The sequence below is a fragment of the Simochromis diagramma genome, unplaced genomic scaffold, assembly GCF_900408965.1.
Source record: "Simochromis diagramma unplaced genomic scaffold, fSimDia1.1 OVJJ01000571.1, whole genome shotgun sequence".
Taxonomy (NCBI): Eukaryota; Metazoa; Chordata; class Actinopteri; order Cichliformes; family Cichlidae; genus Simochromis; species Simochromis diagramma.
Genome location: NW_024386885.1, coordinates 1,639,186 through 1,663,972, shown reverse-complemented (window position 1 = coordinate 1,663,972; position 24,787 = coordinate 1,639,186). Strand labels below are relative to the sequence as shown.

At 43.4% G+C, this 24,787-nt stretch overlaps 1 protein-coding gene across 6 annotated transcripts in view; it reads right to left on the bottom strand.

Moving 5' to 3' along the window:
- The window catches only part of rims1b (regulating synaptic membrane exocytosis 1b), an 82,661-nt gene that overhangs the window by 33,484 nt on the left and 24,390 nt on the right, over positions 1-24,787 (bottom strand). For 5 of the 6 annotated variants that reach the window (XM_040033479.1, XM_040033480.1, XM_040033482.1 and 2 more), the window contains exons 5-17: positions 14,275-14,576; positions 12,908-13,824; positions 7,855-7,895; positions 7,577-7,687; positions 7,363-7,462; positions 5,777-5,900; positions 5,307-5,353; positions 5,096-5,220; positions 4,879-5,009; positions 4,564-4,735; positions 2,802-2,955; positions 2,569-2,625; positions 28-181 (exon numbers count right to left, since the gene is read on the bottom strand). In XM_040033479.1, the coding sequence (XP_039889413.1) occupies positions 28-181; positions 2,569-2,625; positions 2,802-2,955; positions 4,564-4,735; positions 4,879-5,009; positions 5,096-5,220; positions 5,307-5,353; positions 5,777-5,900; positions 7,363-7,462; positions 7,577-7,687; positions 7,855-7,895; positions 12,908-13,824; positions 14,275-14,576 (2,435 nt within the window). The remainder of the gene's footprint in view (positions 1-27; positions 182-2,568; positions 2,626-2,801; positions 2,956-4,563; positions 4,736-4,878; positions 5,010-5,095; positions 5,221-5,306; positions 5,354-5,776; positions 5,901-7,362; positions 7,463-7,576; positions 7,688-7,854; positions 7,896-12,907; positions 13,825-14,274; positions 14,577-24,787) is intronic. The other variant, XM_040033478.1, reaches the window with a different exon arrangement.

The following is a 24,787-nucleotide window of genomic DNA, read 5'->3' as shown; positions in this document are numbered from 1 at the left end:
CAGGTAAAACTCCCCGGTGTAACTCACCTTTGCATGGGCACGTGTGCAGGCCGAGACCGAGCCCTGCACGTGTCCTCTCTGTGAGGCGACACCGAGCGCGAGCGGTGCTGGACGGGTCGCTGCTGCTCGGGCACAGCCAACGTGCTGCCCCGCTCTCTCTCCCTGGAGTTACGCTCTGCGCCTGCACCCGCACACAGATCCAGTGTGGACACACAAACACGTGCAAAACAAGCAAAATACATGTTTCAAGATTCACACAGATATAACATACACACAGGAGGGTTACAAACACTCACACACATCCAGGCATTAGTTGTGTCCTTAGGTAAGGGTGCACCAGTTGTAATGAGTCAATACTACTCGCTACCGTTACAGGTGCCATTCACCTACAGACTGTAAAACATCACATCTGGATGTTTTACAGGCAAATAAGCAGCTTGCAAACGCAGTGTAGCTGGTCATGTGACTGTTTCTGCAAATGTGTCTGTCAGACCTGAGCTCAGCTTGTTTTAATCCCATGAAGTGGCTGATGAGATGACAGATCAGACATTTACAGTTACAAGCCTACAAAGCTATAGTAAGTCACATGATACAGAAAAAAATGCAATAACAGAGCATTAGCCTCATTTAAAGCTGAGATCGGCAGTAATGTTTGAGTCTTACAGGAAAAAAACATCTCCTGTTGTGTGAGAGAAACCTACACTTCTCCACCTCCTCCTGGCTTTGTGATGGGAGACGCTGGCCAATCACAGGTCAAAGAGAAGCTACTCTAATTGGCCCTTCTACAAATTCATGGGAACTTCCCTTTACTAAGTGGCAGATATTCCTGAATTAAAAGTGGCTATTCCACCGACAGCAACTACGTACATTGCAAAGCAGCCCAAAAAAGGGACATTTAATGCACTAAAACACATCTCATCTCAGGAGCGAATGACAAACTATATTCAGCACCTCTCATTGCTCCCTGGATTGGTAAGATGCTAAGTTAAATTTTCTGTGATGGTCTTGATGTAGTTGGTTGATGGCCTTCTGGCTGCTGGAGCTGATGTATAGCCTATATATGTCTGATGGGGTGGAGTTAGGACAGTTATAGGAGAGAGGGGGCTGCAGGACATTTCATTAAGGAGTCAAAAAACAGTGACGCCATCCCTGAACCATTAACTAGGCTGGCAGAAATCCTTGACGTTGCTTCTAACCCTAACCTAACTTTATATGGAATGGTTGAGTGGCGTGCCAAGACATAGGGTGAAAGGAGGGGGGTGTATGGCTTATGACCTCTTCACATTTGGGAACATGTGACATGCTACGATTTAAAAGTTTCATTAATGGTTAACGATACAGAAAATACTCTTGGCCACCAATGCAAAGATGTACAACTGCAAACTTTACTTTGATTTAACCGCACGTGGGAATTACTGGAAATGGTCTACAGCAATCTGACAAGATTCTGGGACAGGAGTGTAGAGCGCAGAGGCCAGTGGTCACTTTGCTCGTCCTGCTCTGATGGTTGATGAACACCCACTTGTGTTCTGCAGAGACACCGAGACATTGGCTCGGTGTTTTTTGGGGGCGGGGTTTGGTCTTTCTAGACGTCTGCCAACTCTAGCTTTAAATATGAACGACAGGATGTGAAACAGAACTGTGCAAAGTGAAGTGAGGCGAAGGTCTCAATCATGTCTTGTATGGATCATTAAAGGTAGCAGCCAGTTGGGGAGCTTCTAAGAATACTCAGGAAGCATCGCTGGTTGGATAAGTACAAAAAAACAACAACCTATGTATAAAAACGGACTCTCAAGATGCAGTTAGGTATACACTTGCACTGCAACTAAAATTAACACTTTTTTTGGCCAATGAATGAATAGTTGAGTGAATGAATTCATCACCTGTGGTGCACGATTTAAGCTGTGGCTAAGAATTATGGGTATTGTAGTACAGAGCTCTGTTATTTGAGGCAAAACAAAATGACAAGGAAAATAAAAGAAAATCATAGTAATGTTCAAATAGTATCCTGATCATGCTTGTGGCATTTTAAAGGCTACCAAAAAAATTAAATAAAATTGCATTAATGTCTAAATCAATGCACACTGGAACTGAAGCGAGGGCAGAAACAGGCAGCAAAGCAGCTGTAGCTAAAATGTCTTCTATTGTCTGTGTTCAGTGTGCTTTCAGTGAAGTAAGGAGCAGGAATAGAAGCATGCAGGATTGCAGGAGACGTAGTGGAATGGCAGTGAACTACTGCAGCTCTGCAGTGCAGCATGCACTCAGTGCGTCGGTGTTTCTAAGACCCAGCAAAAGAGGAGAAAATGCTCATGCAGCCTCACGCAAAAATTCAGAATCTGCACCCCAGTAAGAAATGTGATGATTTGCAAAATACTTTCGGGTGTTTTTGCTGATTCGGCTTGAATTAATTATTTTAATTTAGGTTAAATTTTTAGAAATTTATAGAAGCAGACCCAAAAGGTTTCCACAGGACATGAAGGGAGGATGCACAAGGATGCTCTCTCACGCAGTGCTGGGCACCTACAGGCTACTACGAGGAAACGCTCAATAACCATGACCCCCACCCACCTTTAGTCACTACTATCAAACCATCATCAAACTCTGTATCAATGATGCGATGAGACCCTGCACACATACAAACGCACACGCAAAACACCCACACACAAGACAGGGTAAGGTTGAGAGATTCTCCCACGCTGAGAGGGACACTGGAGAAGGCTCAGAACAGGAAATGTTAGCCACCACGCTCAAACACTGTTGGTTAAAGGACACACAGCCTGCAAATAAATGAACACACATACTCTGTAGTTTCTTGCTGGGGCTGTCTCCATGGACGTGTCTCCGTGGGAGGTATGGAGAGGGCTGTGGCAGAGGTATAGAGGACACGTCATGTGTCTGGAGCTTATACCAGTGAGGAATGTCGTCTAGCAAGGCCGTCTCCAACTCTATGAGGATCTGAGGGGGACAGAAAGGGAGGGTGGCACATGAGAAAAATGGAAAGTAGAAATCTTCACACGTGTGAAGTCATTTAAAAGAAAATCAGTTTCATCCACTCAGAGAATGAAACTTTAGGCAATCATATTCAGTAAATATACAACAAATTAAATCATATGTTAGGCAGACTTAGCAAATTTTGGGTGATGGGTGTTTCTCACAGTTCCCCCTGTTATTCTCTCCGCAGACCGGTATTTGAGAAACATGTTTGCACCATTTAATTTTTAAAAACCATTTAAAAACTATAAAAACTGTTTTCACTTTCTTATTGCTTTTAGAGTAACAGTTCTTTTGAAGTTTATATTCTTTTATCTACTGTTTTCTTTAAGTTTGTATTGCTGTTTTGTGACTCCTGTAAGTAAAAAATCCTTTATGGATAAATTATGGTTGCTTGCTATCATCTTCATCTGTAATCAGAAGTGTCTTTAATTTAAAACATAGTAAAAATCCCAAGATTTCCAGTTATGGGATATTGGGAAACATTTGGGAGCTGGCAGAATTATTTATGTAATTATATTATCTGGAACTATTGATGTAAATGATCAATACTTGTCTGAATGAAGTCAGTAAGACCAGATATCTCTCATTTCTTCTCCAAAACAGCTCTGGCCTGCTGTTTCGACCATCTATTTATGAGAGGCAGCCAATGAGAAGAAAGTCTACTTAAGAGCCAAGAGAGGAGGAGCTTAAGAGGGGAGGAGCTAAAACATTGCTTCGACCTGAAGAGCTGGACCGGGAGGCATTACAAGATAAATAACAATTTGATAGCATATTAGCTCATTTTGAATTTGATGGCAGCAAGACAAAAGTTGGGATGAGGGAACAAAAGGCTAGAAATGTGAGGGCAGGAACAGTTTGCAACTAATTAGGTTAAATGGTAACAGCTCAGTAACATGACTGGGTATAAACGTGCATCTTATAGAAGCACAGAGGTTCATCGTGTCCTTCTGCATTCTGATTCCAAAAGCTGCCAGACAGGACAGGATTTAAAACACGTGCACCACATCCTCTGGACTAAAGAAGAGTTCAAACACTGTCAATGCTCAACAGTATCTACACGTTTTAGAGCAATGCATGCTTTCCTCTATATGACATCTACATTGACATTCAGGGAAGACCTTCCATTTTGCATCTAGATGATGCCAAACTGTATCGATTCCAACAGCATAGATACCGCAGATAGATGTAGTAGAAGAGTTTGTGTAGTGATTAGGCCTACCTGAGGTTCAGACTAACTAAAAACATCTGGAGCATCATGAAACCAAAGGTTCCACAAAGAAGAACCAGGACTGTTAAGCAGCTGGAGTCTTCTATCGGACAATAATGGGACAACATCCCTCTTCCTAAAGTCCAGAAAATCTAGCAACTGGTTTTCTCAGTTGATCTCCACCTTATTTTTTTAATTTTGAAAATGTAAAAAATACGCTATGCAAACACAGGCCATTTACCATCTACGTATGTTTCTTCTACTAAGGTTAAAATGTGGATTTAGGGAATTTGATGTGTCTATTACAAGTTTTACAGTTCAACCAATAAAATGGCTTTGATTGGACAGTGGCTGTCACGCACCTCGCCCAGGAATTCACTCTCCTCCTCCTGGACTCGAGGCTGGTCCCACACTGTGATCTCCAGCATGCGCTCTCTGAAGTCTCGCCGATGAACGTGGGAATAAATAAAGGTCTGGTTCCACTTGGGCTCAGCGCTCTTTTTCACCGTTTTAGTCCGTCGTTTACTCTTATCACTGGAAGAGAGAAGAAATCATGGATTCATTCAGTGTGCAAGAAGGAGAACAGTATGGTTTTTTTTATTGTTCAAAATAAAAACTATAGATGAAGAAATACCCGTGAGATGCTCAATAAGTAAAAATGAACACAATGAGCTGACCTCCTATCAGGCAGGAAGTACATCTTGACGTAGGGGTTTCGAGGTCGTCCGTCTGGTCGGGGTGGCAGGTCTATGGCTTGAAGGACGTTGACAATCAGCTGATGGCCCACTTTGTCGTACCACAGCTTCACCTGTAACAATGCATAAAGGCAGTTAGCATCCTTTCGAATCTATATCCAGTCAGATGAACCTCATTGTGTTTGTTCCTGATACTCACAGAGAGCTGTCCAGGCAGAACCAGAGGAAGGTCTCTGAGAGTGCTGGGACTAGTAGGGGACATCACGGATATAGATGGACGGTCCATCTTCTGGGACTCAAAGGAGCTGGAGCCTGCTGAGGGATCAACAGAATGAATAATAGGAAAAAACATTAACTGAAAGCACATTTTAAAATATAAAGCCTGTTAAGCTGGTGATATAAAAACTTACTAGATTCTAGAGGAGGGTGGGAGGACTCTGGGATTCTTGGGATGTCTCTGTAAAAAGCAGAAGAGTCACAGAGTGTATACAAATCTTCCCTTACTATGTGTCATTCAGCTGGCATATATCTCTAAACAACAACAGTTTCTAAGACAGTAGAAGAAGAAAAAAACCAGTCAGTCATATTAACAGTGTGGGAAAAACAGCAGGTGGCCAAGGACTGAAGAACAGGTGGAAAAAAGGGGATGTCTTTCTTGGATCTGAAGGATTTCAGGGAAGATACATTGGGAAGGGGCTCCACCCATTTCAGCAACTCTACTTACTGATGTGCTCTACACACTTTTCTCAAGAGGTGTTTGGACATAATTCGGTTCACAGAGCTTTTAGATAAAGGAGACACATCAAAAGTCCGTCAGAAGGAAAATCAAAGCCGTGGTACTTTAACAATGACCGGTACACATTAGTACCAGCAAACTCACCCTATAGGTCTCGAAACAACAATCTCCACTTGAGGCTCAGCCTTGGATTCGAGAATGATGTTGTACACTTCTTTCTTGGTTGCTCCTGGCAACGACTTCCCGTTCCACTGCAACACCTCATCACCTGAAAACAAGATTAATGCTTCTTAAAGTCAAACTGAAAAATCAAATGTCCTCAGTGTGCAGTTAAGTGCAGCGCAACTTTTCTGCTGGGTGCTCCACACAAAAACCCGACGATGATCGGTCAAAGGCTGTATTCAGAAAATGGACATTGTCACCATAACATCACCCTTTGGTAAGAAAAGTCCTTTTGTGAAACTTCAAGCTTGTTTGACGCTGGATGACCGAGGGGTGGACACTTAAAACTTGTCAATCACACGATTAACCACACCCTGTTTCATCCTCGTTTCTGACTTTAATGGAGAAAATAATTTAATTTAATGTGACTTTAGTGTGGAAACAATTTTATCTCTTCAATCTCCAGACTTAAAATAAGTGGCTGTCCAGCACATTAATGTGACTTATTGCCGCTTGCATCTTTCATGAATTATCATGAAAAGATCCAAGTTGTCAAATTAGACAAAAAAAACACTTCTGAGAGTTTTCAGAGACTGGAAGGACTTTTTTGCACTTGATGAGACACATTTCTGTCTTTTTATCTGCCCATTTTTACATGTTCGGTTTGGTATGCCAACCCACTATTTAGCCCACCATAAAGGTCACTGCTGCCTGGGTTTTCTTGTTGGCTCCTCCTTTTTTTCCTGACTAAACCCACAGTGACAAAGCATTTTAGGTGAGTTACGATGATTTCCGACCTGTAAATTGAAAACGGAGCTCTCAGAACCTCCTCAAATGTTTTTTCACCCTCAGGAGTGATTTTAACACTATGTTCAAGCATAAATAAGGCCCTGGGTTAATACTTTCAGCAGCAGCCGAGTCGCTGTACAGTCAAAATTTACAGCCAGAAGTAGTCCCGTGACCTCAGCACTCCATACATTACTCCATTATTATTCAAATCATGACACAGTGTGGTCAGATAAGCAAAATGTAGCATGAATGATGACTGCTTTACTGCAGAACTGTACACATTGCCTGTTTATACATTCTGTGCTTCCTTATATATGCTCTAATATCACTTTAATCCCAACAGCTGACTGCGGTTGCTTACTTTTGCCCACATTCCTTTTTTTTTCTTTTTTAAAATGCTTCGAAAGTTATTTATCAGTGTAAAACTGGCAAAACCAAACTCCTCAAAATAGCACTCCAGTAAAGGTCTGGTATAATGTGAATGCAGCACAAGCAGGCTGGTTGATTGCTTGAGTTCAAGTGGCAGCTCCCACAGACATTACACCAATAAAAACACCAGTATTATTACTATTCTGTAGGCCACCACAAGCTGCTACAAATGTTTAGCATTTTAGCATTTAACAATTTAAATGACAAGCACACTACTCATGCCTGCAAAGATGACAGGTACATACTGATGTCTCTGCAAAGGTTGATCTCACATGCATTCCTAGATGAAAGCATTACTGTCTGCAGTTCTGCAGCTCCTGCAAAGGAACAACATGTTCTATTTTTTGTACCTGCACGTAGGTGTCCCACGACATCTGCCAGACTCCCTTTTTTAACTTTGGTGATGAAGGCCCCAAGTCTCCCTGTCTCCGTCATCTTCCCTCCTACCACCTGCACACAAAGATGAGACGGACGTACGATAAGATCAGATGTCACTCCGTCCTCTCCAACACTGCCTGTTGTCTCAGTGAGGACAGATCTTAATGTGAATGAATCCCTGCTTACTTTTAGTCCCAGGAGAGAGCCTGCCTCACGGGGCATGGCTGACCTCTTGCTCAGAGTGATCCGCCCAATCAGGTGGTCACCCTCTTTGGATGGCTGCCACGAAACTGGATGCTAAAGGAACAAAGACATGAGGATGTTTACAAAGCACATTATCAACTGTAAATACTGGTAATTTGGTTATGGGTCCCATGCAACATTAGACTTAATATAAGTGCAGCTAAATGTGAGGAAAGGGATCAGGGCAGAGCTTCAGGAACAACCTGACTGGTGAAACTTACATGCCAAACTGCAGGATCTAGAGGATGACAGTCCCAGTCACCTGCAGGGAGAAAGAGTTCGAGAAGGAGGAATTAGTCATTTGTCTAAATGATGGTAATTGTAATTGTGCAGGTTGCTTCCAAGCTACAAAAAACTCTTAGAAAGATGACTCAGTGATGCCATTAAAGACTGGGATCTGCTTTAATTCAAACAACATAACTGATGGGTTTATCATCCCATTTCTGTTTTATATGCCAGGGCCTGCCAAAGGCTTTCTTTGAGGTAGGTTTAATTTTAAAAAGCTAAAAATTCCATTTCGCCATCTATAAAAATGTAACTTAATTTACCAAAATGATCTGAAATCTCTTACTTAAAAATACTTTAGACTCCCTGTTGAAGCTCCAAAGCTCTTATATTTTAGTATTTAGTTTCTGTTAGTTATATTTTTTATTGAATTTTTATTACATTTTGATTTATTAGGCTTGCCTTCTCTATGTCATCCTGTATCTTGTCAAGTGTTTCTGTGATTTCGGTGATTATCTGCTGAGTTGCTTCCTGTTTTATTTTAACAGTCATCTGTCTCTGGCGTCTTGTGATTAGTTTACTTCCTCAGGCATTGTCTTGATTGTCTTCAGCTGTGTCTCATCGTCCTGCTGTGTCAACTTCCTTAATAATTACCCTCATGACTTTAAATAGTGCTGTTTTCCCTTTTCTTAGCGTCTCTTAACGCCGTAGTGATGGTGTGATGAAGGCCTGTGAACGTGTCGGATCTTTCCAGCCAATTGCTTCACCAGAAGGCAGATCACACAAAACCCTGTTTAACAGCTCATTTTGAACTAGTGACATCTGCTGGTCATTCGATGTGCAGCAGCCCTGCTGTGATAATACATGTGGGCTACACACCAGTGGATCTGTAAACGTAATGATGTATCAACTGTAGAATGCCCGCTTGATGTCCTGTGCAAAATACACGTATACACCTCCACCTAACCATCCTCTCTGAGACTGTTTTGAGAAGACGTGTGCTATCAGTGGGAGATGTCAGATCAAAATGCTCTCTAACTGCTGATATTTTCCGCCTCTTTGTTGGCTCCATAATCTCGTTGCAGACTGCTGATGATCATCAGAATCACCTCAGACCACAAAAAAATTCCCGCATCTTTTCAACCGCTCAAATCCGGTTCAAATGACATGAAGCAGTCACGTCATTTCAGAGAAAGGGTTCCTCGTTTATCTTTGGTCATGTGGTTTCTGAAGAAAACAATACAGGTGTTGGGATGGGCTTTATTTGGGCACGCCCCCTTTCCTTGACACAGGCCTCGGAGCTTAAGCATCAGATGAAACATCAAAATTATTTAGCCTGTGATCATTCCTTGTGTGCGTCCTCCCTTTGAGTCCATGTGGATTTAGTTTTGCTTTACGCTCCCATGTGTTTGTTGGACTTTGCAAACAGCTACAACAGCCTGTCTTCTGGATCTGTGTTTGGGTCCTTGGGACCTGCTAGCTGTGACTAAACTGTGCTCAGATGTTGTCTACTGTGGTTGTCGATTTAAAAAGGGAGGAGCTAAAACCCTGTGTTCCAACAGAGGATGACCTAAGTAGCTGCACCACACCCCAGTATAAGATAGATGAGGATTATTCTGAACCATGAATAATGCAAAGCTACTCTAGATTTTAAGAATACAAATATGGAGCTGGAAATGGGCAGCACAGTTTAGTGTGTGTCCTTTAACTTACATGAAGGATTAAAGTAATGTCATTCAGCAGTAACGGCTAAAAACATTCATAATCAAACTATTATCATTACTCTCCAACTTGGCCTGTCCAAGACTGGCTAAGTTGAACAGAGAAACGAGAGCGTGTCCGTGTATCCCAGCGCTCATTAACACTGACAGATGGAAAGCTAACTGGCTCTACATCAAGACAGAGGAGCCTGGGAGATTTGCAGTCATTGTTTCAAAGCAGGAGTAAAACAACAGCAAGAAAACATCTGATGGCGATTTTAAAATCCTTTGAGTAACTTCAGTTTGAGGTACGTGGGCAGGCAGAATAATTCACGTGATGTTTCTTTGCAAAATGCCTGCAGGGGGGAGAGAAAAGAACTTTTTGGTGGAAAGAGTAGAAACCAAATGAAGCCTATACAATCATGGTTGATGGAGAAATCAGGAAAAAAAAGTTTGAATGACTTGAGCAACTTTAGTGATGCTAACTGGAACACTCGAGAGGATAAATGCTGATGCCACCGTTTAGTGGATGAGCAAGCTGGGCAGATAGCTCTTTATTAACAGCTCTTTGTAGGTATCATTGTTTAAGACAAACGCAGCATGTAAGTGAAAGAGGCTCCACTTAACTGAAGATTGACCAAGTCCCTCTTACTGTCCTGAAGGCAGTCCTGGCTTACTCTCATTGGTAACTGACTGATATGGAAAAATCATCTGTTTAAGAGGAGCACGTGAGCATCCACGCTATCACCTGAGCCTTCTTCAGCAGCTCTCTCCCTAGTCCTTCCAATCCACATCAGCGTTCTTTGGTATTTGTCTGTTTTAGTTTCCTGTTGTGTGGACTTTCACATTGTCATTTTCTCTGAGCCAGTTAGAGAAAACATATCAGCCTCAAAGCCACAGCATCCTATACTTTACTGGGCCTTCATGCAGCCACTGTCTGAAAAAAGCTTTTAGCTCTTCTGTCTTTGAGGCAGCTTTATGCCCGGGTGTCACGTCTATACTCACAGACGGAGCTGTGTGGCTGAGACGAGCATATTAAGGATCATCATACAGCCAATAACTGATATAACTCTCTGAAACCTGAGCGTTTGGCTCATAGGGCTTGACCACACATAAAAGGTTTAATACCAGCAATGCTGTGGTAATTTGTTAATAGAGTGCTTCAACATCAGAGTTGAATTGAATTTTATTATCATCATATTTATACGTGGATCCTAATGGTGATACACAAACCCATCTTATCTTTTTTTATCACTTTTTGCAAAAATTTAACAAATGTTTCATTCATTATATTTTTGCATAAGTAAAATAACAGAATGTCACCTGAGCTTTTGAGGGCAAAGTTCAAATACGGCTTTAAACTACACCATATGACTTAGTAACTGTGTATATATGACAGAAAATAAGGAGAAACATATTAGAGCCAGGGTGGCACAGTGGTGCTACAGCACGGTCACTTAACTGGAAGAATGCTCTTGAATCAAACCTGCTGCTCAGCCTTTTTGCATCATTTGCTTTCAAGTTCTCTTGACATGCATGTTAGACTGCATTAGTGGCCATGTGTTGCATGAACAATGAATAAAATGAATGGATGGACCCCGTTTTTTAAGATATCTCCAGATCACAAGAGTTACCACTATATATTGTAAGGTAAAGGACATACAATAATAATAATAAAACAATTCAGCTCAACCTAAATGACTACACTAAACGTATAATATATATATATATATATATATATGTATATAGAAAGAGAGTGAGAGAGAGAGAGAGAGAGACACACACACACAGTAAGACAAGAGCTCTGGACTGGGAACGTGTTGGTTTTATCGAAATGACTGGTGACTCCAGTCATGTGAGATTTAGAGGAACATTCAAAGGAGACCTCCACTGAAAAAAGTTTACGCACAGGGGTTCATCTATGTCTTGGAAGCAGAGCCTTCGTGCTTCCGTGATAATGCTTCTAAATAGCTGACCAATAAGAGCCTTCAAGATGAGTGCTGATTGGTGGGATTTGATGCAGTCTGTAGAACTTTTTAGTTACATCTCAGATCCATGTAATCACACCTAATTTCTTAAACCAAAAAGATCTCTCGCCATGTCTAATTTAAGATGACACCAGCATTAATCTGACAATGCAATGCCTTCCATCGCACAACGCATGCTACATATTATCCTGTGACTTTTTCTTATTGCCAGAGATGGTGAGAGTAAAAGGATACATCCTGTTTTGAGACCCAGCTAGCTAAAGAGTGTTTAAAACAGCTAATAATCCCAATCCACACCATCTACACATTACCAGTCCCTGAGTTATAGTAAGCTGGATTAAAACATCTGGAACACCATCCTTCTGGAACTGACCAGTGAGAGATAAGCTGATGCAGTAACTCTGCCTCCTGAACCCAAACACTCTTGCGTGGGTTATTTTAGCACAGCCCTTGACTTCTGTTAGTGCGGGGAAATCCATAAGTGCCAAGAAGATAGCAGAAATCGTGTAGCGTGCAACTGCAACCAGGCTTGAGTTTAGTCGGTGGGACATGGTTGGCTGTTGCAGCTGGCTGTTAGCAAAGCATTACATAGCCAGCGAGCCACTGACCTAATTCCACAAATCTGCTGGCCTAAATCACAGGGACTCTCCAAATAAATGAGAGCTGTCCTGAGAGCAGCAGGGTTTAGCCACAGCACAGAGGTGTAGATGACACACAGGGATAGTAATGCACTGCATGCTGGGTGGGCACTTTATCCTATCGCTTATCATATAGTTTCACAGTCCAAAACTAGAAAGTGTTGGTTTTAGAGTAATCTTGGGGGTCAAAATATATCTGGCTTTTCTCACATTGTTTGTAATTCCACTACCAATGCAGAATGCAGTGGAAAATATATCTATGAAGTGTGAGATTATGTTTTTATTTTCCCTTATATCTGATCAACAGTGGTTAAAAACTGTGGCAGATCTCTTGTCTGGTCTATTGATCTGTGTGTCCCCCAGAGTATTAGCAGCAGATCAGATTTCAATTAGTCATCAGATCTGCTGTGACTCTAATCTTGCTCAGAGCACGCCGGGCGCACAGTGTCGGCATGGTTCTTGACAATGATGACAATACAGGAGAGACCACATTAAAGTCCCGTGTGTTTCATTTACACAGAATGAGGATTACATGAGGAAACAAAGTATGAACGTGTGGTCTAGATAAGACCAGCCAGAGATCATTAGCAAAATATAATGAGAAGACTCGTGAGTGAAAAAGAAGCCTCAACAAGTAAGGAAAAGTTTCTAATGTACAGAAATGGATGGTGGCTAACGGTGTAAGGAGAGGTTCAGCTTAGTAAGCACATCTGCCTGACTGACCTTTCTCGCTGACACTTTCCATGTCCACGTCCTCACAGCTGGTGTACTCGGGCGTGGAGCCGCCCTCCTCCTCTGAGCTGCTGATGGACATCTGCCTCTTGTTGACTCCGCGCTTGCCCTTGTATGACTGTGGAGGGGGTGGCCGCAAAGACTCCGACTGGTCCGAGCCCTGAGAGTCCTTCCTCAGCAGGTTATCCACCCCACCCTTCTCTCTTGATGTCCGCGTTCCGTCTTGGGGTCCATGCTCCAGGCGACTGTTGTTTGGACCCCAGTCTGAAGGCACAGGTCCCCCGAGTTGGGACCCTGATCTTCCCCCTCCACTGGCAGGGGGAGCCCCACCTACAACCCCCACGGTCCTATCTGCGGAGTAGGCCCTGTGATTCTCCATGAGGGCCTTGCGGTCTCCTTCCCCACCTCCACCCCTCCTGGCAAGACGGTTTTCCGGCACCTCTCCTGTGCTGCCTCCACCCCCACCCCCTTCACCAGGCCCCAGTCCGACCTCATTTATTGCAAGATCACTGTGTCGTCGCTCATGCCGCACCTTCGACACCTTGGCGTGCATGCGCATCTCCTGCTCCTCCTTCTGTGGTTTGACTGGGTATCTTGCCAAGTTGGGGTCACTGCGATAGCGGTTCTGGAACTCCTCCTCGCGCCGCTGCCGTTCCCTCTTCTCCTCATCCTCTGGACGCCTGCGGTGTGTTTCTGAACGACCCAGGTTTTCATCCCCGTCCTCGTAGTCCTGAGAGTGGATCTTTTCCAGCCGCCTTCCATCTCCTAACCGTCTCTCTCCTCTGTCTCCGGGACCCACCCGCTCGTCCAGAGATGACTGTGAATGCAACTTGTCTGCTGGTCTCCGGGCAGAACCACGTCCCATGCCTCCCTTACCGTTTTGCTCATGGAAAGAAACTGGCCTTTTCCTAAATGAGAAAAGAAATTAGGTTATTTTATAAAAGCAAATACAAACACAGGAGCATTCTTTGCATGCTTTTTGACAGAAATATTTTGTGCTTTTTATATATTCTTCCTTTTTTTATTTTCAAAATCTTCTTAGTTCAGTCACGAAGGGCTATCAACAGATTAAAAAACTACTAACCAGGATGAGACAGCTATGAATTCTTACCTAACACACCCAAAGAATTAAAACAAAGGGATTGAGTCAAAGACCCCTCAAGACCTGCCTGTGACCTACCTTCTTCTCTGGTTAAGCTACTGCAGACTCAGAGCTACATAGCGGATTAAAAAACACAACAAGGGCTCCAGCAAATTAATATACCATGAAAACTGAATCCTGCAGTACTGCTAGCTTTCACCAATTCCTATGTTAAAAACGAAAAGAGGCAAAGGTTGTAAATAAAGAGGAATCTCACTTTTCTCTTGGGGGTTCACTTTGAGAGCGAGAGCCAGGCATGGTGTCAGCACCCTTGAGAGCAGTGACACCGCCGGGCGGATGTGTCCCGTCTGGTGGCCCTGTGTTGGCGTTGGTGCTGGACGGTGGGGCTTGGGACCTGGAGCGGAGTAGCTTCCTGTCCCGTTGGGCCTCACCTCCCGTGGCTGGATTGTTTAAAGAGGTGCCCAGGCTCCCGGGCCGCACCCCTGACCCCGAAAACCATTCTCCTGATTTGGTGAGAATCTCCTGTTGCTTACGGCACTGGTTGCATACCCACATTACCTGGAAAGGTCGAAAGGGAAGAAGATTTTGGCAAACTCATTTCAAGTCACCTCTGAACATCCACCAGGTCACCAGCAACACATCTGGGCTTAGCACTGAAATATTTTTTTTTTAGTTTGACGGATGGGCAACATGCTTAAAAGGTACATTTTCAGAAACTTTCTTAGCATCTAACTTTCCATAATTCCATAAAAAAAGGTGGATTCTAACTTTATCCAAACCCTACCCCTAACTCCAGATGGGTTGTGGGTGACCTGCTTGATGTCAGGAGGCCAAATCTGCAGCATTAAAACATCTGTACAATGCAGGTGAACTTTAATGTGCTTTTAACTTTGCTGGAGCAGAATCAGTTTTTCATAGACATTAAGAGTCTTGCTTGTGTATCAACAAACACCCAACTCTAATATAAAAAAATGCCAGTCCCATACTTGCTTCTTTCCATCCTTTGCAAAAACAAATAAAATATTAAAGAGCACCATGATGTGATAAACTCTGCTGTTTGATCTATTTTCTGTAAACACAGCTTGTTGGAGGCTGTGGTCAGACGGTCCCGTAAGAGATCATGCTTTCCTCTAAAACAGCTCTAATTTTATCGATAATATTTTTATGATTTGAATTTAGAGGCATACCTCAGTTTGCTGATTAATTTAAAAGCAAGAACTGAAAGGGGGAAAAAAAACAGACTAGCGGGCTTCAGCGGCTCCACGTGGACATCATGATCTCATCTACCGAACTGTTACACCTTCATGGGTACTGCAGCGTTCTTCTTTATTAAGATGCATATTTTTCTGGATTGAAGAAGATAATATAACAAAAGATCTAATATAGGAGTTATAAGGCCAGACAATAATAGAGATACAGAGCACATAGAACTGTGATTTCTAACTGTGTCACATGAAAGTTCAAACATTTTTGCTCCATGAGGCCATCATTCTTACAACTGTTAAAACCAGCTACAAATTAAGAGTGACGATTACACCGATTTAAGATAAAAATGATTAAATCCCAGTCTTTATCATCTAAATCAAACCCACAGACAACATCAAATACTCACATGTAGCCATGGCTACAGAATATCACCTCACTTCAACAGCACGAAAAAAAACAGGATTTATCTCCCTCCGTATTTATAATCCCGCCGGTTTATTTTGCGAAGAATAAATCCACCGCAGAGAGGAAACACAGTGGTCCTTTGTATTACGTCGCAGAGCCTTGGCACAAAGTGAAAACAAAACACCTCTGGGACCTTTGGAAAGCCCCAAAATGTTACCCCTCCTTGACAGGCAGTGAGGTGTGCTGTTAGCAGTCAGTTTAGCAGTTAGCTCTCAGTGAGCCAAAGCACATTCATCATGGCCTGATTGAATCCTAGTTGGCGCATGTCCAGACTAATCTAAAGTAAATCAGCTGCCCGCACGGCCCACAGCTGTCGGGCAGCCGCCCAGCAACACACTACAGTCTCTTTCTCTCTGTGTCTTTCTCCACCTCAGCGGAGGGGCATCAGATTAGCAGTGCCCAGTAATCCCATCACCCTTATACAACTCATCATCAGCTGACAATGCCAGCTCACAATTCATAGCTTTTAACCTATAGTGCACCATGCCTCCCCTCCTTAATGTGCATGATGTGTAACATTTAACCCAACAAACATCTGCCAAATGGCCAAATCTTATTATTTTGATACCAAATGTTAAACCAACTTTTAATTGTGATGGCACTGTGGCAACCTTTCTTCAGATCACCTACATCCCAGCTTTTTTTGGTAAGGCGCCAACTGTAATCTTTACTTTCTTCAACCAGAAATGAGCTGAAGTGCTTAAACTTACTCTGCACATGCCGGGTAAGATCGTCCCCGTCTGGGGAGCTGGATCATTTCACTGTGTTAGAAGTTTTGAACAAAAGTTAAACAAAACAACTGATGGTTTCTAAAAAATCCGATGCCAACCTGCAGGACCGTTCTGGTAGATGTTTAGGTCTCTGAATAGAAACATCAGTGACTTCATCAAAAAATGCAAAAACGATGTTGGTCCATCTTAAAAAAATAAAAACCAAAAGCCATGGATGTGTCAGGATCCGAATGAGTGGATCTGGTATTTTCACATTGCCGTCCTGTTTGTCTGGGCGCAGCCCTGGTTCCTCACCTGCCCTACTCACCAGCGAGGCTATATTTAAGACCAGCGCAGCCATCTATTCTCCGGCCAGTTCATCAGCTACCTCATGGTGGTAACCAGGCCTCATTGTTTCTTGTTTTTGTGTTCATGCTCTGTAATTTCCTTGTGTCTCCAATTTCCTTGTCAAGTCCCTGCTTCACTCTCCTGCAGCTCAATTACCTGGACCCTGGTCTCCTTGAAGAGTCTCCACACCCCGCCTTCGTTCCTTGGTATTCCCAATTTCTACCAATATTTCATTCTGAATTACAGCCAGGTAGCCGCACCGCTAACTCACCTCACCTCCACCTTTTGTTACGCTAAAACAGTTGTTCACCTTTGCACCCATTTCAGTCTACCCTGACACCTCACAGCCATTCAGTAAAGCGGTAGATCAGATTCTAAAGTTGGGGGTCATACTGTCAACATTCGGGGCCCCAAGGTAAGCTCTAACCCTGTGCCTTCTTGCATTGCCTTACTCCTACGATGTGAAATTATAATGTGGGTGACCAGGAGCTGTTAGCAGTCAATTGGCCCTAGAAGAATGGCGGGACCTGCTTGAAGGAACTGAGCAACCTTTCACTGTTTGGACAGACCACAAAAATGTAACCTATCTCAGAACTGCTAAAAGACTTAACATCTGCCAAGCCCGTTAGTCTCTGCTCTTTGGTCACTTTAACTTCTCAGTCTCATATTGTCCAGGTTCCAGGAATATCAAGCCTGATGCCTTGTCCTGCCAGTCCCCCCTGTTGGGGAAACCTGCAGTCAGCTGAGACTGAAGAAGTCACTTGGATGAGTGACGAAACGTTTCTCCCACTTAAAACGCTGCGTCCAGATGAACAGAATCAACCTTTTGAGATTTCCTTACCTGGATGATTGAGCATGCATGAAGACAATGATTGTTATGCTTGCTCCAACCACTGATACCCTCTCATAGATCATGGTCATCCATTCCACTAGATTTTGTCACCAGTTTACCTGCATCATCCTGGGAAAACCGTTATTCGTTCCATAATAGACAGATTTTCCAAATCAGCTCATTTGATTGCTCTAGATAAACTGCCTTTTGCCTAAGAGACTGCCAAGCTTCCTGTTGATCATGTTTTTTAGACTCCACAGCATTCCTATGAAGATTCACAGGTTTGGAAAGCTTTCTGCTCTGCACTGCCATGGTCAGCCTCCATTTTCTGAGTACCATCCTCAGTCCAATGGCCAAACCGAGAGACTCTGGAATCAACTCTCTGCTGCATCACTACACAAAACCAAGCAACCTGGTCTTCACATCTTCCTTGAGTAGAGTACGCACAGAACTCACTTACCTCATCTGCAACTGGTCTTTTGCCCTTTGAAGCCTCCCTAGGTTACTGACCTCTCCTGTTCCCATAAGTCGAGACTGACCTCGCGGTTTAATCTGGTCCAAGTCCAACGCATCTGGACTTGGACCAGGGAGGATTGTCAGTGCCGCTACACGGAACGATTAAGATCTAATGCCTGCTCCCAGGTATGAGCCAAAACAAAAGGTATGGCTCACCGCTATGACATTCCTCTGAAATCACTTTCCCGTGAACTTGCTCCACGTTGCATCACTAAATATAAGAGATTGGATGTGTCCTCATTCCTGCGGCAGTTAGTTCTCGGACGCTCACTTGGTTGCCTTACCCAGAGCCTCACGACATCCACCTGTAAGTAAGCCCGCAGAATCAATATTCCTCTCTCCTCCTTGCATTAACTCCTCATTCTCAGAACTACAGACGCCCTCTTTCCCAGTGCCTCCATGTCAGAGACTCTGCACTACGTACCCTCGTCGTGTCATTTCTAATCTCCTGTGTTCGCAATAAAGTTTACTAATATCTTATGGCTTTTCCGTTTGGTGTCTGCATTTGGGTCCACTCCCATGTACTGGCCTCAGGCCCCCCTTGACAGGATGATCCATGACAAGGTCTCTGTGCACGGACCCCAGCCTTGACATCCGATCACCTGAAGACTTCAACGTGCACGCTAGACAGTCAAACAGGTGAAGACAGAATATAGACTTTTATTGGACCCCCTATCATGGCTCTCACATCCTGCCTCCATCGTTCTGTCTCCCTTGACAGTTGGAGCTTCTACATCAGTAATGCAGACCAGGACTGCCCTTACAATAATGGGCTAGGGCTTCTCCAGCTCATAAGAGTCGACTAACATTGAGATGGATGCACTACACGGCTGTGTTCTCAGCCCCTTCCTCTTCCTCCATTCACTCTACATCATGACTGCTAAACGCAAAAAGCCACAAACATCATTGTAAAGTCTGACACAGCAAAAACTGTTACTGTTAACATCACAAACGACAAACACAGATATAAATGTCCCTGGATCGAGAGACTCAGTTCGTCCTGTTGTGGAGAGAGTTGGTTTTTTATCCTCAGTGGAGGTATACAGTCTTGCTTTTATTTTTGATTTCATTTTTCTTTTTTGAAAACACATTATTATTTTATAACCTAATGCATACCACAGTAAAATTTCAGTAAATCATGAAGGCATTAAAAAAAATAGATACCACCCAACCCCAATCAGGACAGAGCATTTTCAGCACTTATATTGAGCTTCATTCAGCACCATCTGCAGTGTGCGTTGCTTTGCAAGTTGTTGCCACATTCATCCCCAAGCTTTATCCTGAAATTAGATCATCATACAGAAGACGTGTGTCAGTGTGCTCTGGATCCAGAGAGAGACATTTATCAAAGCACACCTCTGTGTATGCTTCAAACCTTGCACCATGGATGGGGGAGGGTAGTAAACAATAAAGAATTTATAGGAACACACGCACAAACAAACACACACACAAACACACACAAAGGGGATGTAATACATTTAATCCTTTACTGGAGTGATTGCACTCTGTGTTCCTAGATAGCCTGAAGCATGTCGTAAGGGGAATTAGTGTGTCAGTGTGTATATGCTGGTGTGTCATTGCATAGATATATACATACACCCGATAATGAGTGTGCGTGAGAGAGACACAGCATGATGTGAGACCCTCCAATCAGCTCTCTCCGTCCATACGCAGCCCACTCTGGTGTCACCACGGGTTCATGTCGCAGCTTGACTGGATGCCGCGGAGTGAGGACGTGTCTGTGCAGATGTGCATTACAGGACTTGTATGTAGGACGCTTCTCAAACCTTCATGCCTGGAAGAGTGTGGCGTGGGCGACTGCCTGTAGGCGAGGTGTGTGTGTGTGCGTGTGTAGGCAGTGTTGTTGTTTCTGTCGTGTAATAATGTCAACCTCCTTCTGCCTAAAAATGTGCTTCTCCATGGTAACCAAATCACACAGACAAGCCAGTGAGGGAAAGGGCTACAAAGCAGTGTGTGTGTGTGTGTGTGTGTGTGTGTGTGTGTGTGTGTGTGTGTGTGTGTGTGTGTGTGTGTGTGTGTGTTTAGTGCTAAAAGGCAATAACAACAAAAATTAAAAAGATAAAATTGTCACCTGACAGATAACCTGACTGAAGCTTTGGCAGGATTCAAAGAACGTGAACATGGTCTCATCTCTCCTGTTCATTTCTTCTGTTTCTTTCCTCTTTTAACCTTTAGTTCGGCTTTCCATCGCATTTGTTTTATCCTTTCTTTCTTTTGCCTCCTTATTTACAACACTCATGTTTCTCTTTTTCTATTTCTTTCCTTGCTATTCATTGAATTTGATCTCTTTCCCATTCTAACCTTTCTTGGCTTCATTGGTTCTGCTCTTTTTATTTCCATTCTTATTCCCTTTTCCTGGTTTCCTTGTTCCTGTTCTTAGTTTTTATCCTCCCCTTTCATATTTCCTTTTCTTGATGTGTATCCCAATTTTTTCCTTATTTTCTTTCTACAAATGTCTTTTGTATTTTACCCTTCATACCTCCACCCAGCCCTCTGTTTTCCTTCCCTCTCTTCTCAAAGCTTTGACTTCTGTTTCCTCTTTCCTATTATTCCTCAGCCCTTCTCTCCTCTCATTGGTTTCTCCCCTCATTCCTCTTTCTCCCCTCTTCTTTTGCATTTTTCTTTTCCTTTCCAATTTCCATTTCTTATTTCTTATCAATAAATCTTTCCTCCCTCCTCCACCTTTCTCGTCTTTCCTTTCTGTTGGTTTAATTTCCCCTCTTTCCCTTTCTCTTGGCTTTTCTCTTTCCATGTTCTTTCTTTTCTTTCTAATCTCTCCTCACTTTCTCGCCTGGCTGACACACCTGGCTGACTTGACAAATGAAGACACGGCACACCTGTCACTCTTATGTCTCTAATTCTCCACCCCCACCCTCTTCTTTTCCCACCCCCGGCGTCTGGGACGCCCATCTGCTGACAAAACGGGAAAGGCGTGCATCGCTGCAGCAGCTTGGCCGGCGGCGGCGGCGGCAGCAGCATTTGACGAGAACAGCATTCATTTAGGCCTGAACCGCGCGAACATCAGCTTTCCTTAAATGGGCAGAATAGATGGGAGCCTTGGGGATGGCAGATCAGTGGGGAGACGCAGTGGGCTTTCAGTGTGCGCAGCGACCCCGCCTTCAACACAAACACATGCCTCGACAGGATGACATACGAGGCGGTGTAAACTGCCATCATTCACGGGGAATGGTAAATCGTGAATGGTGAGAAGAACGATGACCGGCGAAGACATAATGCTCCATTTCCACTAATAAGGCTGTAGATCAAGTCTGTAAGCAGGCCAGACCCACTCTGTGGTGAGGAAGACTGAAGGAAAAAGCAAAGGTGGCGTGGCTGTAAATCCACACCAGTTTTCCACTTCCGATCTTGAAATGCCTTTCTCACCACGCTCTACATCACCACGCTAAAAAGAGCTTTTAAAACCACATAAGATTAAGCAAAATTACACAACGTGGTCACGTTTCCTCTCACGCACGTTTGGGAAAAAAACCCAACATACATTTCTCACCAGTTTAACAACATTTTAAATGAAAAAGATGAAAGTGTTTTGTGCACAAAACACTAAACGCAGCAGTGTCTGTGGACAAAGTGCATTTTTTAATTGCATTAGAGAAGACAGTGATGCGAACCAGTAGTGTAACAACGGGAATATTTTCTATGGCTGACATTGTTATTGGAGTGACCAAAAAACCTTGCATGTGCTCACCAAGCATTCCTGTTGTCCTCATTTCCAGTGCATATGTTTATTCTTCTACCGCAGTAGCTTTGCTTGATTTACAGTTAAGAACAATCCTTGTTTGTCTCATACTTGGCCTCGGTGCAGCCCTTCAGTTCCAGTTTAAGGCAACTTTCTACTGATTGGTTGGATCTTGCAAACTAAAGACCAGCGGGTTCCTGTGCTCACAGCCACAGCTGAACTAATGTTCTGCATTTGTAATCAGCTTATATACAACTTTGTTTAAGTAAAGGGAAAGATTATGGGTATGTAGCCAACACAGAAGTCCTTGTGTGCCTTCTTTGAAAAAACCCCCATCAACACAGAGCCTGACATTAACGGCGATGATGCTCTACGTATGTAAGAGAGGGGGGGAAATCAACAAAACAACATAAGGACCAAAAGTCCTCCAAAAAGCCCACCGGAAGCACAGGTAATGGCTGCAGTTGGCAGTTGGTTTCACTTCACTTCACAAGTTCTTTGTGTGCATTTATTTTGTCTTCTCCACAGCACAGGTTAAGTTAGGGGTCCAACAACAACACAACTACAACATGTACACAATGGATCTACAAAGTTCTGCACAGCATTAATACACAACCCCACTGGTCCCTTCAGATGACCATATAAGGAGACCTGCTATCGCTGATGTCACACATCCGGAAGAGTAGAAAAAAACTTTTTCATGTTGGAGCCATTCTGAGATCTTAATTAAGCAAACATAGAGGAGAGAGAGATTTGGATTTCAGATTTTGGATATGAAATGTAGCAAAATGTTTACTTTTTTCTGGCTCCTGTCAGTCGTTTATCTGATTTTCACATCATTCTTCTGATTAAACTCTGTTTGATCTGCTATTTTTCTCACAGTAAAGTCCAGCAAAGTTAACTCGATTTCTCTGTTGGTTGAAGATCTTATATCTCTGTGCTTGATTTATGAGGAGCGACCTCACTGCGTGAAACCCAACCATGTTTAATAGGAGCAGAAAATAGGAAAAGAACAAGAGGTCCTCTTTTAACCCTGAGGTTTGTTTAAAATCTGACTGCTTGCTGATTGCTCTTGTCTCTTGCCCAGTTGGACTCTTTGAACTCAGCAGTAGAAGCAGCCACACAAAGTGTGTCCAAAAAACTCTTTGAATTGTTTACGTGGGCCTTCACTTTCCAGCGAGGATGATAATAATAGGAGCTGAAACAAATCACTTTAAGCATTAAAAGGCGCGTTTTCAGATTGTTGATACTGACGTATCCAGTCAAGGAAGTCATTAGAGCTGCACAGTGTGCATGATGGACATAGCCATCAGCTTTCAAATCCAGGATGTGCTGTCAAACCTTCCTGCCTGATAAACTGTTTTATATCTAAAAAAAGGGTGTACAGATTTGTGTCGGTGTATCAGCAGGAAAAGAGAAAAGACATAAGCTGAGACAATTAAAGCAGGGAGAAAGCGCGCGTGTTACACAGGCTGCAGATTGAGTCGTGTATGAGAAGAGAGGAGGGAAGTGTGCAGAGAGAGCAGCAGGTTAGTCGCCTATACTGAGAAACATGATGGAGATTATGCAGTGCTTCCGCCCTTCTGGTAAAAAGCAGTGTGAGCACGACGCACTGAGAGACAAAGATTTAGCACTGGTAGTATCGGTGTGTAGGAGTTTGAATGTGTTAATAGTAGCTCGCAGGTCACGAACTCACTGAATGCTTACAAATATGTACGCACACAACAGCTGCAACCAGATCAGAGAAAAACGAACAATGAAGAGTGCATATAATAGTTTGGAAAAGCCTTAACGTGGCTCGAAATGCATTTTTCATTGGCACTGGAAGATGTCAGGTGTCTGTGTTAGGAGCCTGTCTGTTCTCCACTGGGAGGCAGTGCGCCTCTACAAAGCAGACAGCTTGTCAGCAGTTAGTTCAGTTTCTGGAAGCCATCTGGAGCTGACATTAAACACACACAAACAAACACTCAGCCATTAACAAGCTATAGCACCAGCAAAAGCAGGGCAGCTTCAAAGAGAGGGCCATGAAACACACACCAGCTTCTTATCACACTGCAGAGCTCGCTGTGGTTTCCGTATCAACCTGGGGACTGTTTAAAACTAAGTCATCCTGCCTTTTTATTTCAAGTTTCAGACTATAATCACAAACATAATAATCATAGGTATCGTGTATCATGTTCTGCAGACAGATGGCTGTTTCTGCTGCACTTCTACAGCCCAGAGGCGCTCGAGAACACTGGCCATTTTTAAGCGCCATAAGATTTATGATTTATAGTCCTATTTCCGCAGCTGTTGGGGTCACCTCTCTTGATTTCTATTCAGGCTTTAAACTGTAAAACAATGAATCCTCTTCAGTTCTATATGAGGAAGGTGCAACATCAAAAAACTGAAACTCACTGGCTTTGACTTTCTGAATTTCTCGGCAGTAACAACACTTTGGCAGCAGTTTGCAGTGACCAAGCATTAACAGGAAGTGGTAAGAGGACAAACTGGAACATACACATATATATAAATATATAAATATACCTGGGCCCTTCCCGTCTCCCCATGGCAAGGCTGGTCTGGTCTCAAACACACAGGCAGGGAAAGCATGCACAGGCATGAGTGTGCATTCATTATGCAGATAAAAGGTCTTTCTCGCATTCTTATATGCATGCCAGTTGAAATGCCAATCTCCCAGACCCCCTTTTTGTTTTATCTAAATATTTATTCCTCCCCTTCACAGCACAGCCATGCCTACAGCCATAGGAAGAGGGGTCAGGATGGCTCAGGATGGCTCAGACGCCCCTGCAGACAGCCTATGTCATGGCTCATGCTCGCTCTGCCTGTCAGTTACTTTTCAGGGTCTGCGTTCATTCTCAGAATTAGAGTGCTAATGCAGGGTCACCAGCCAGCTCCTCTAGGAACTCTTAAAACCGATGGCGGGTCTGAAATCCTCTTCTGAAACTGCGAATGAGCACAGACCCGTGTGTGG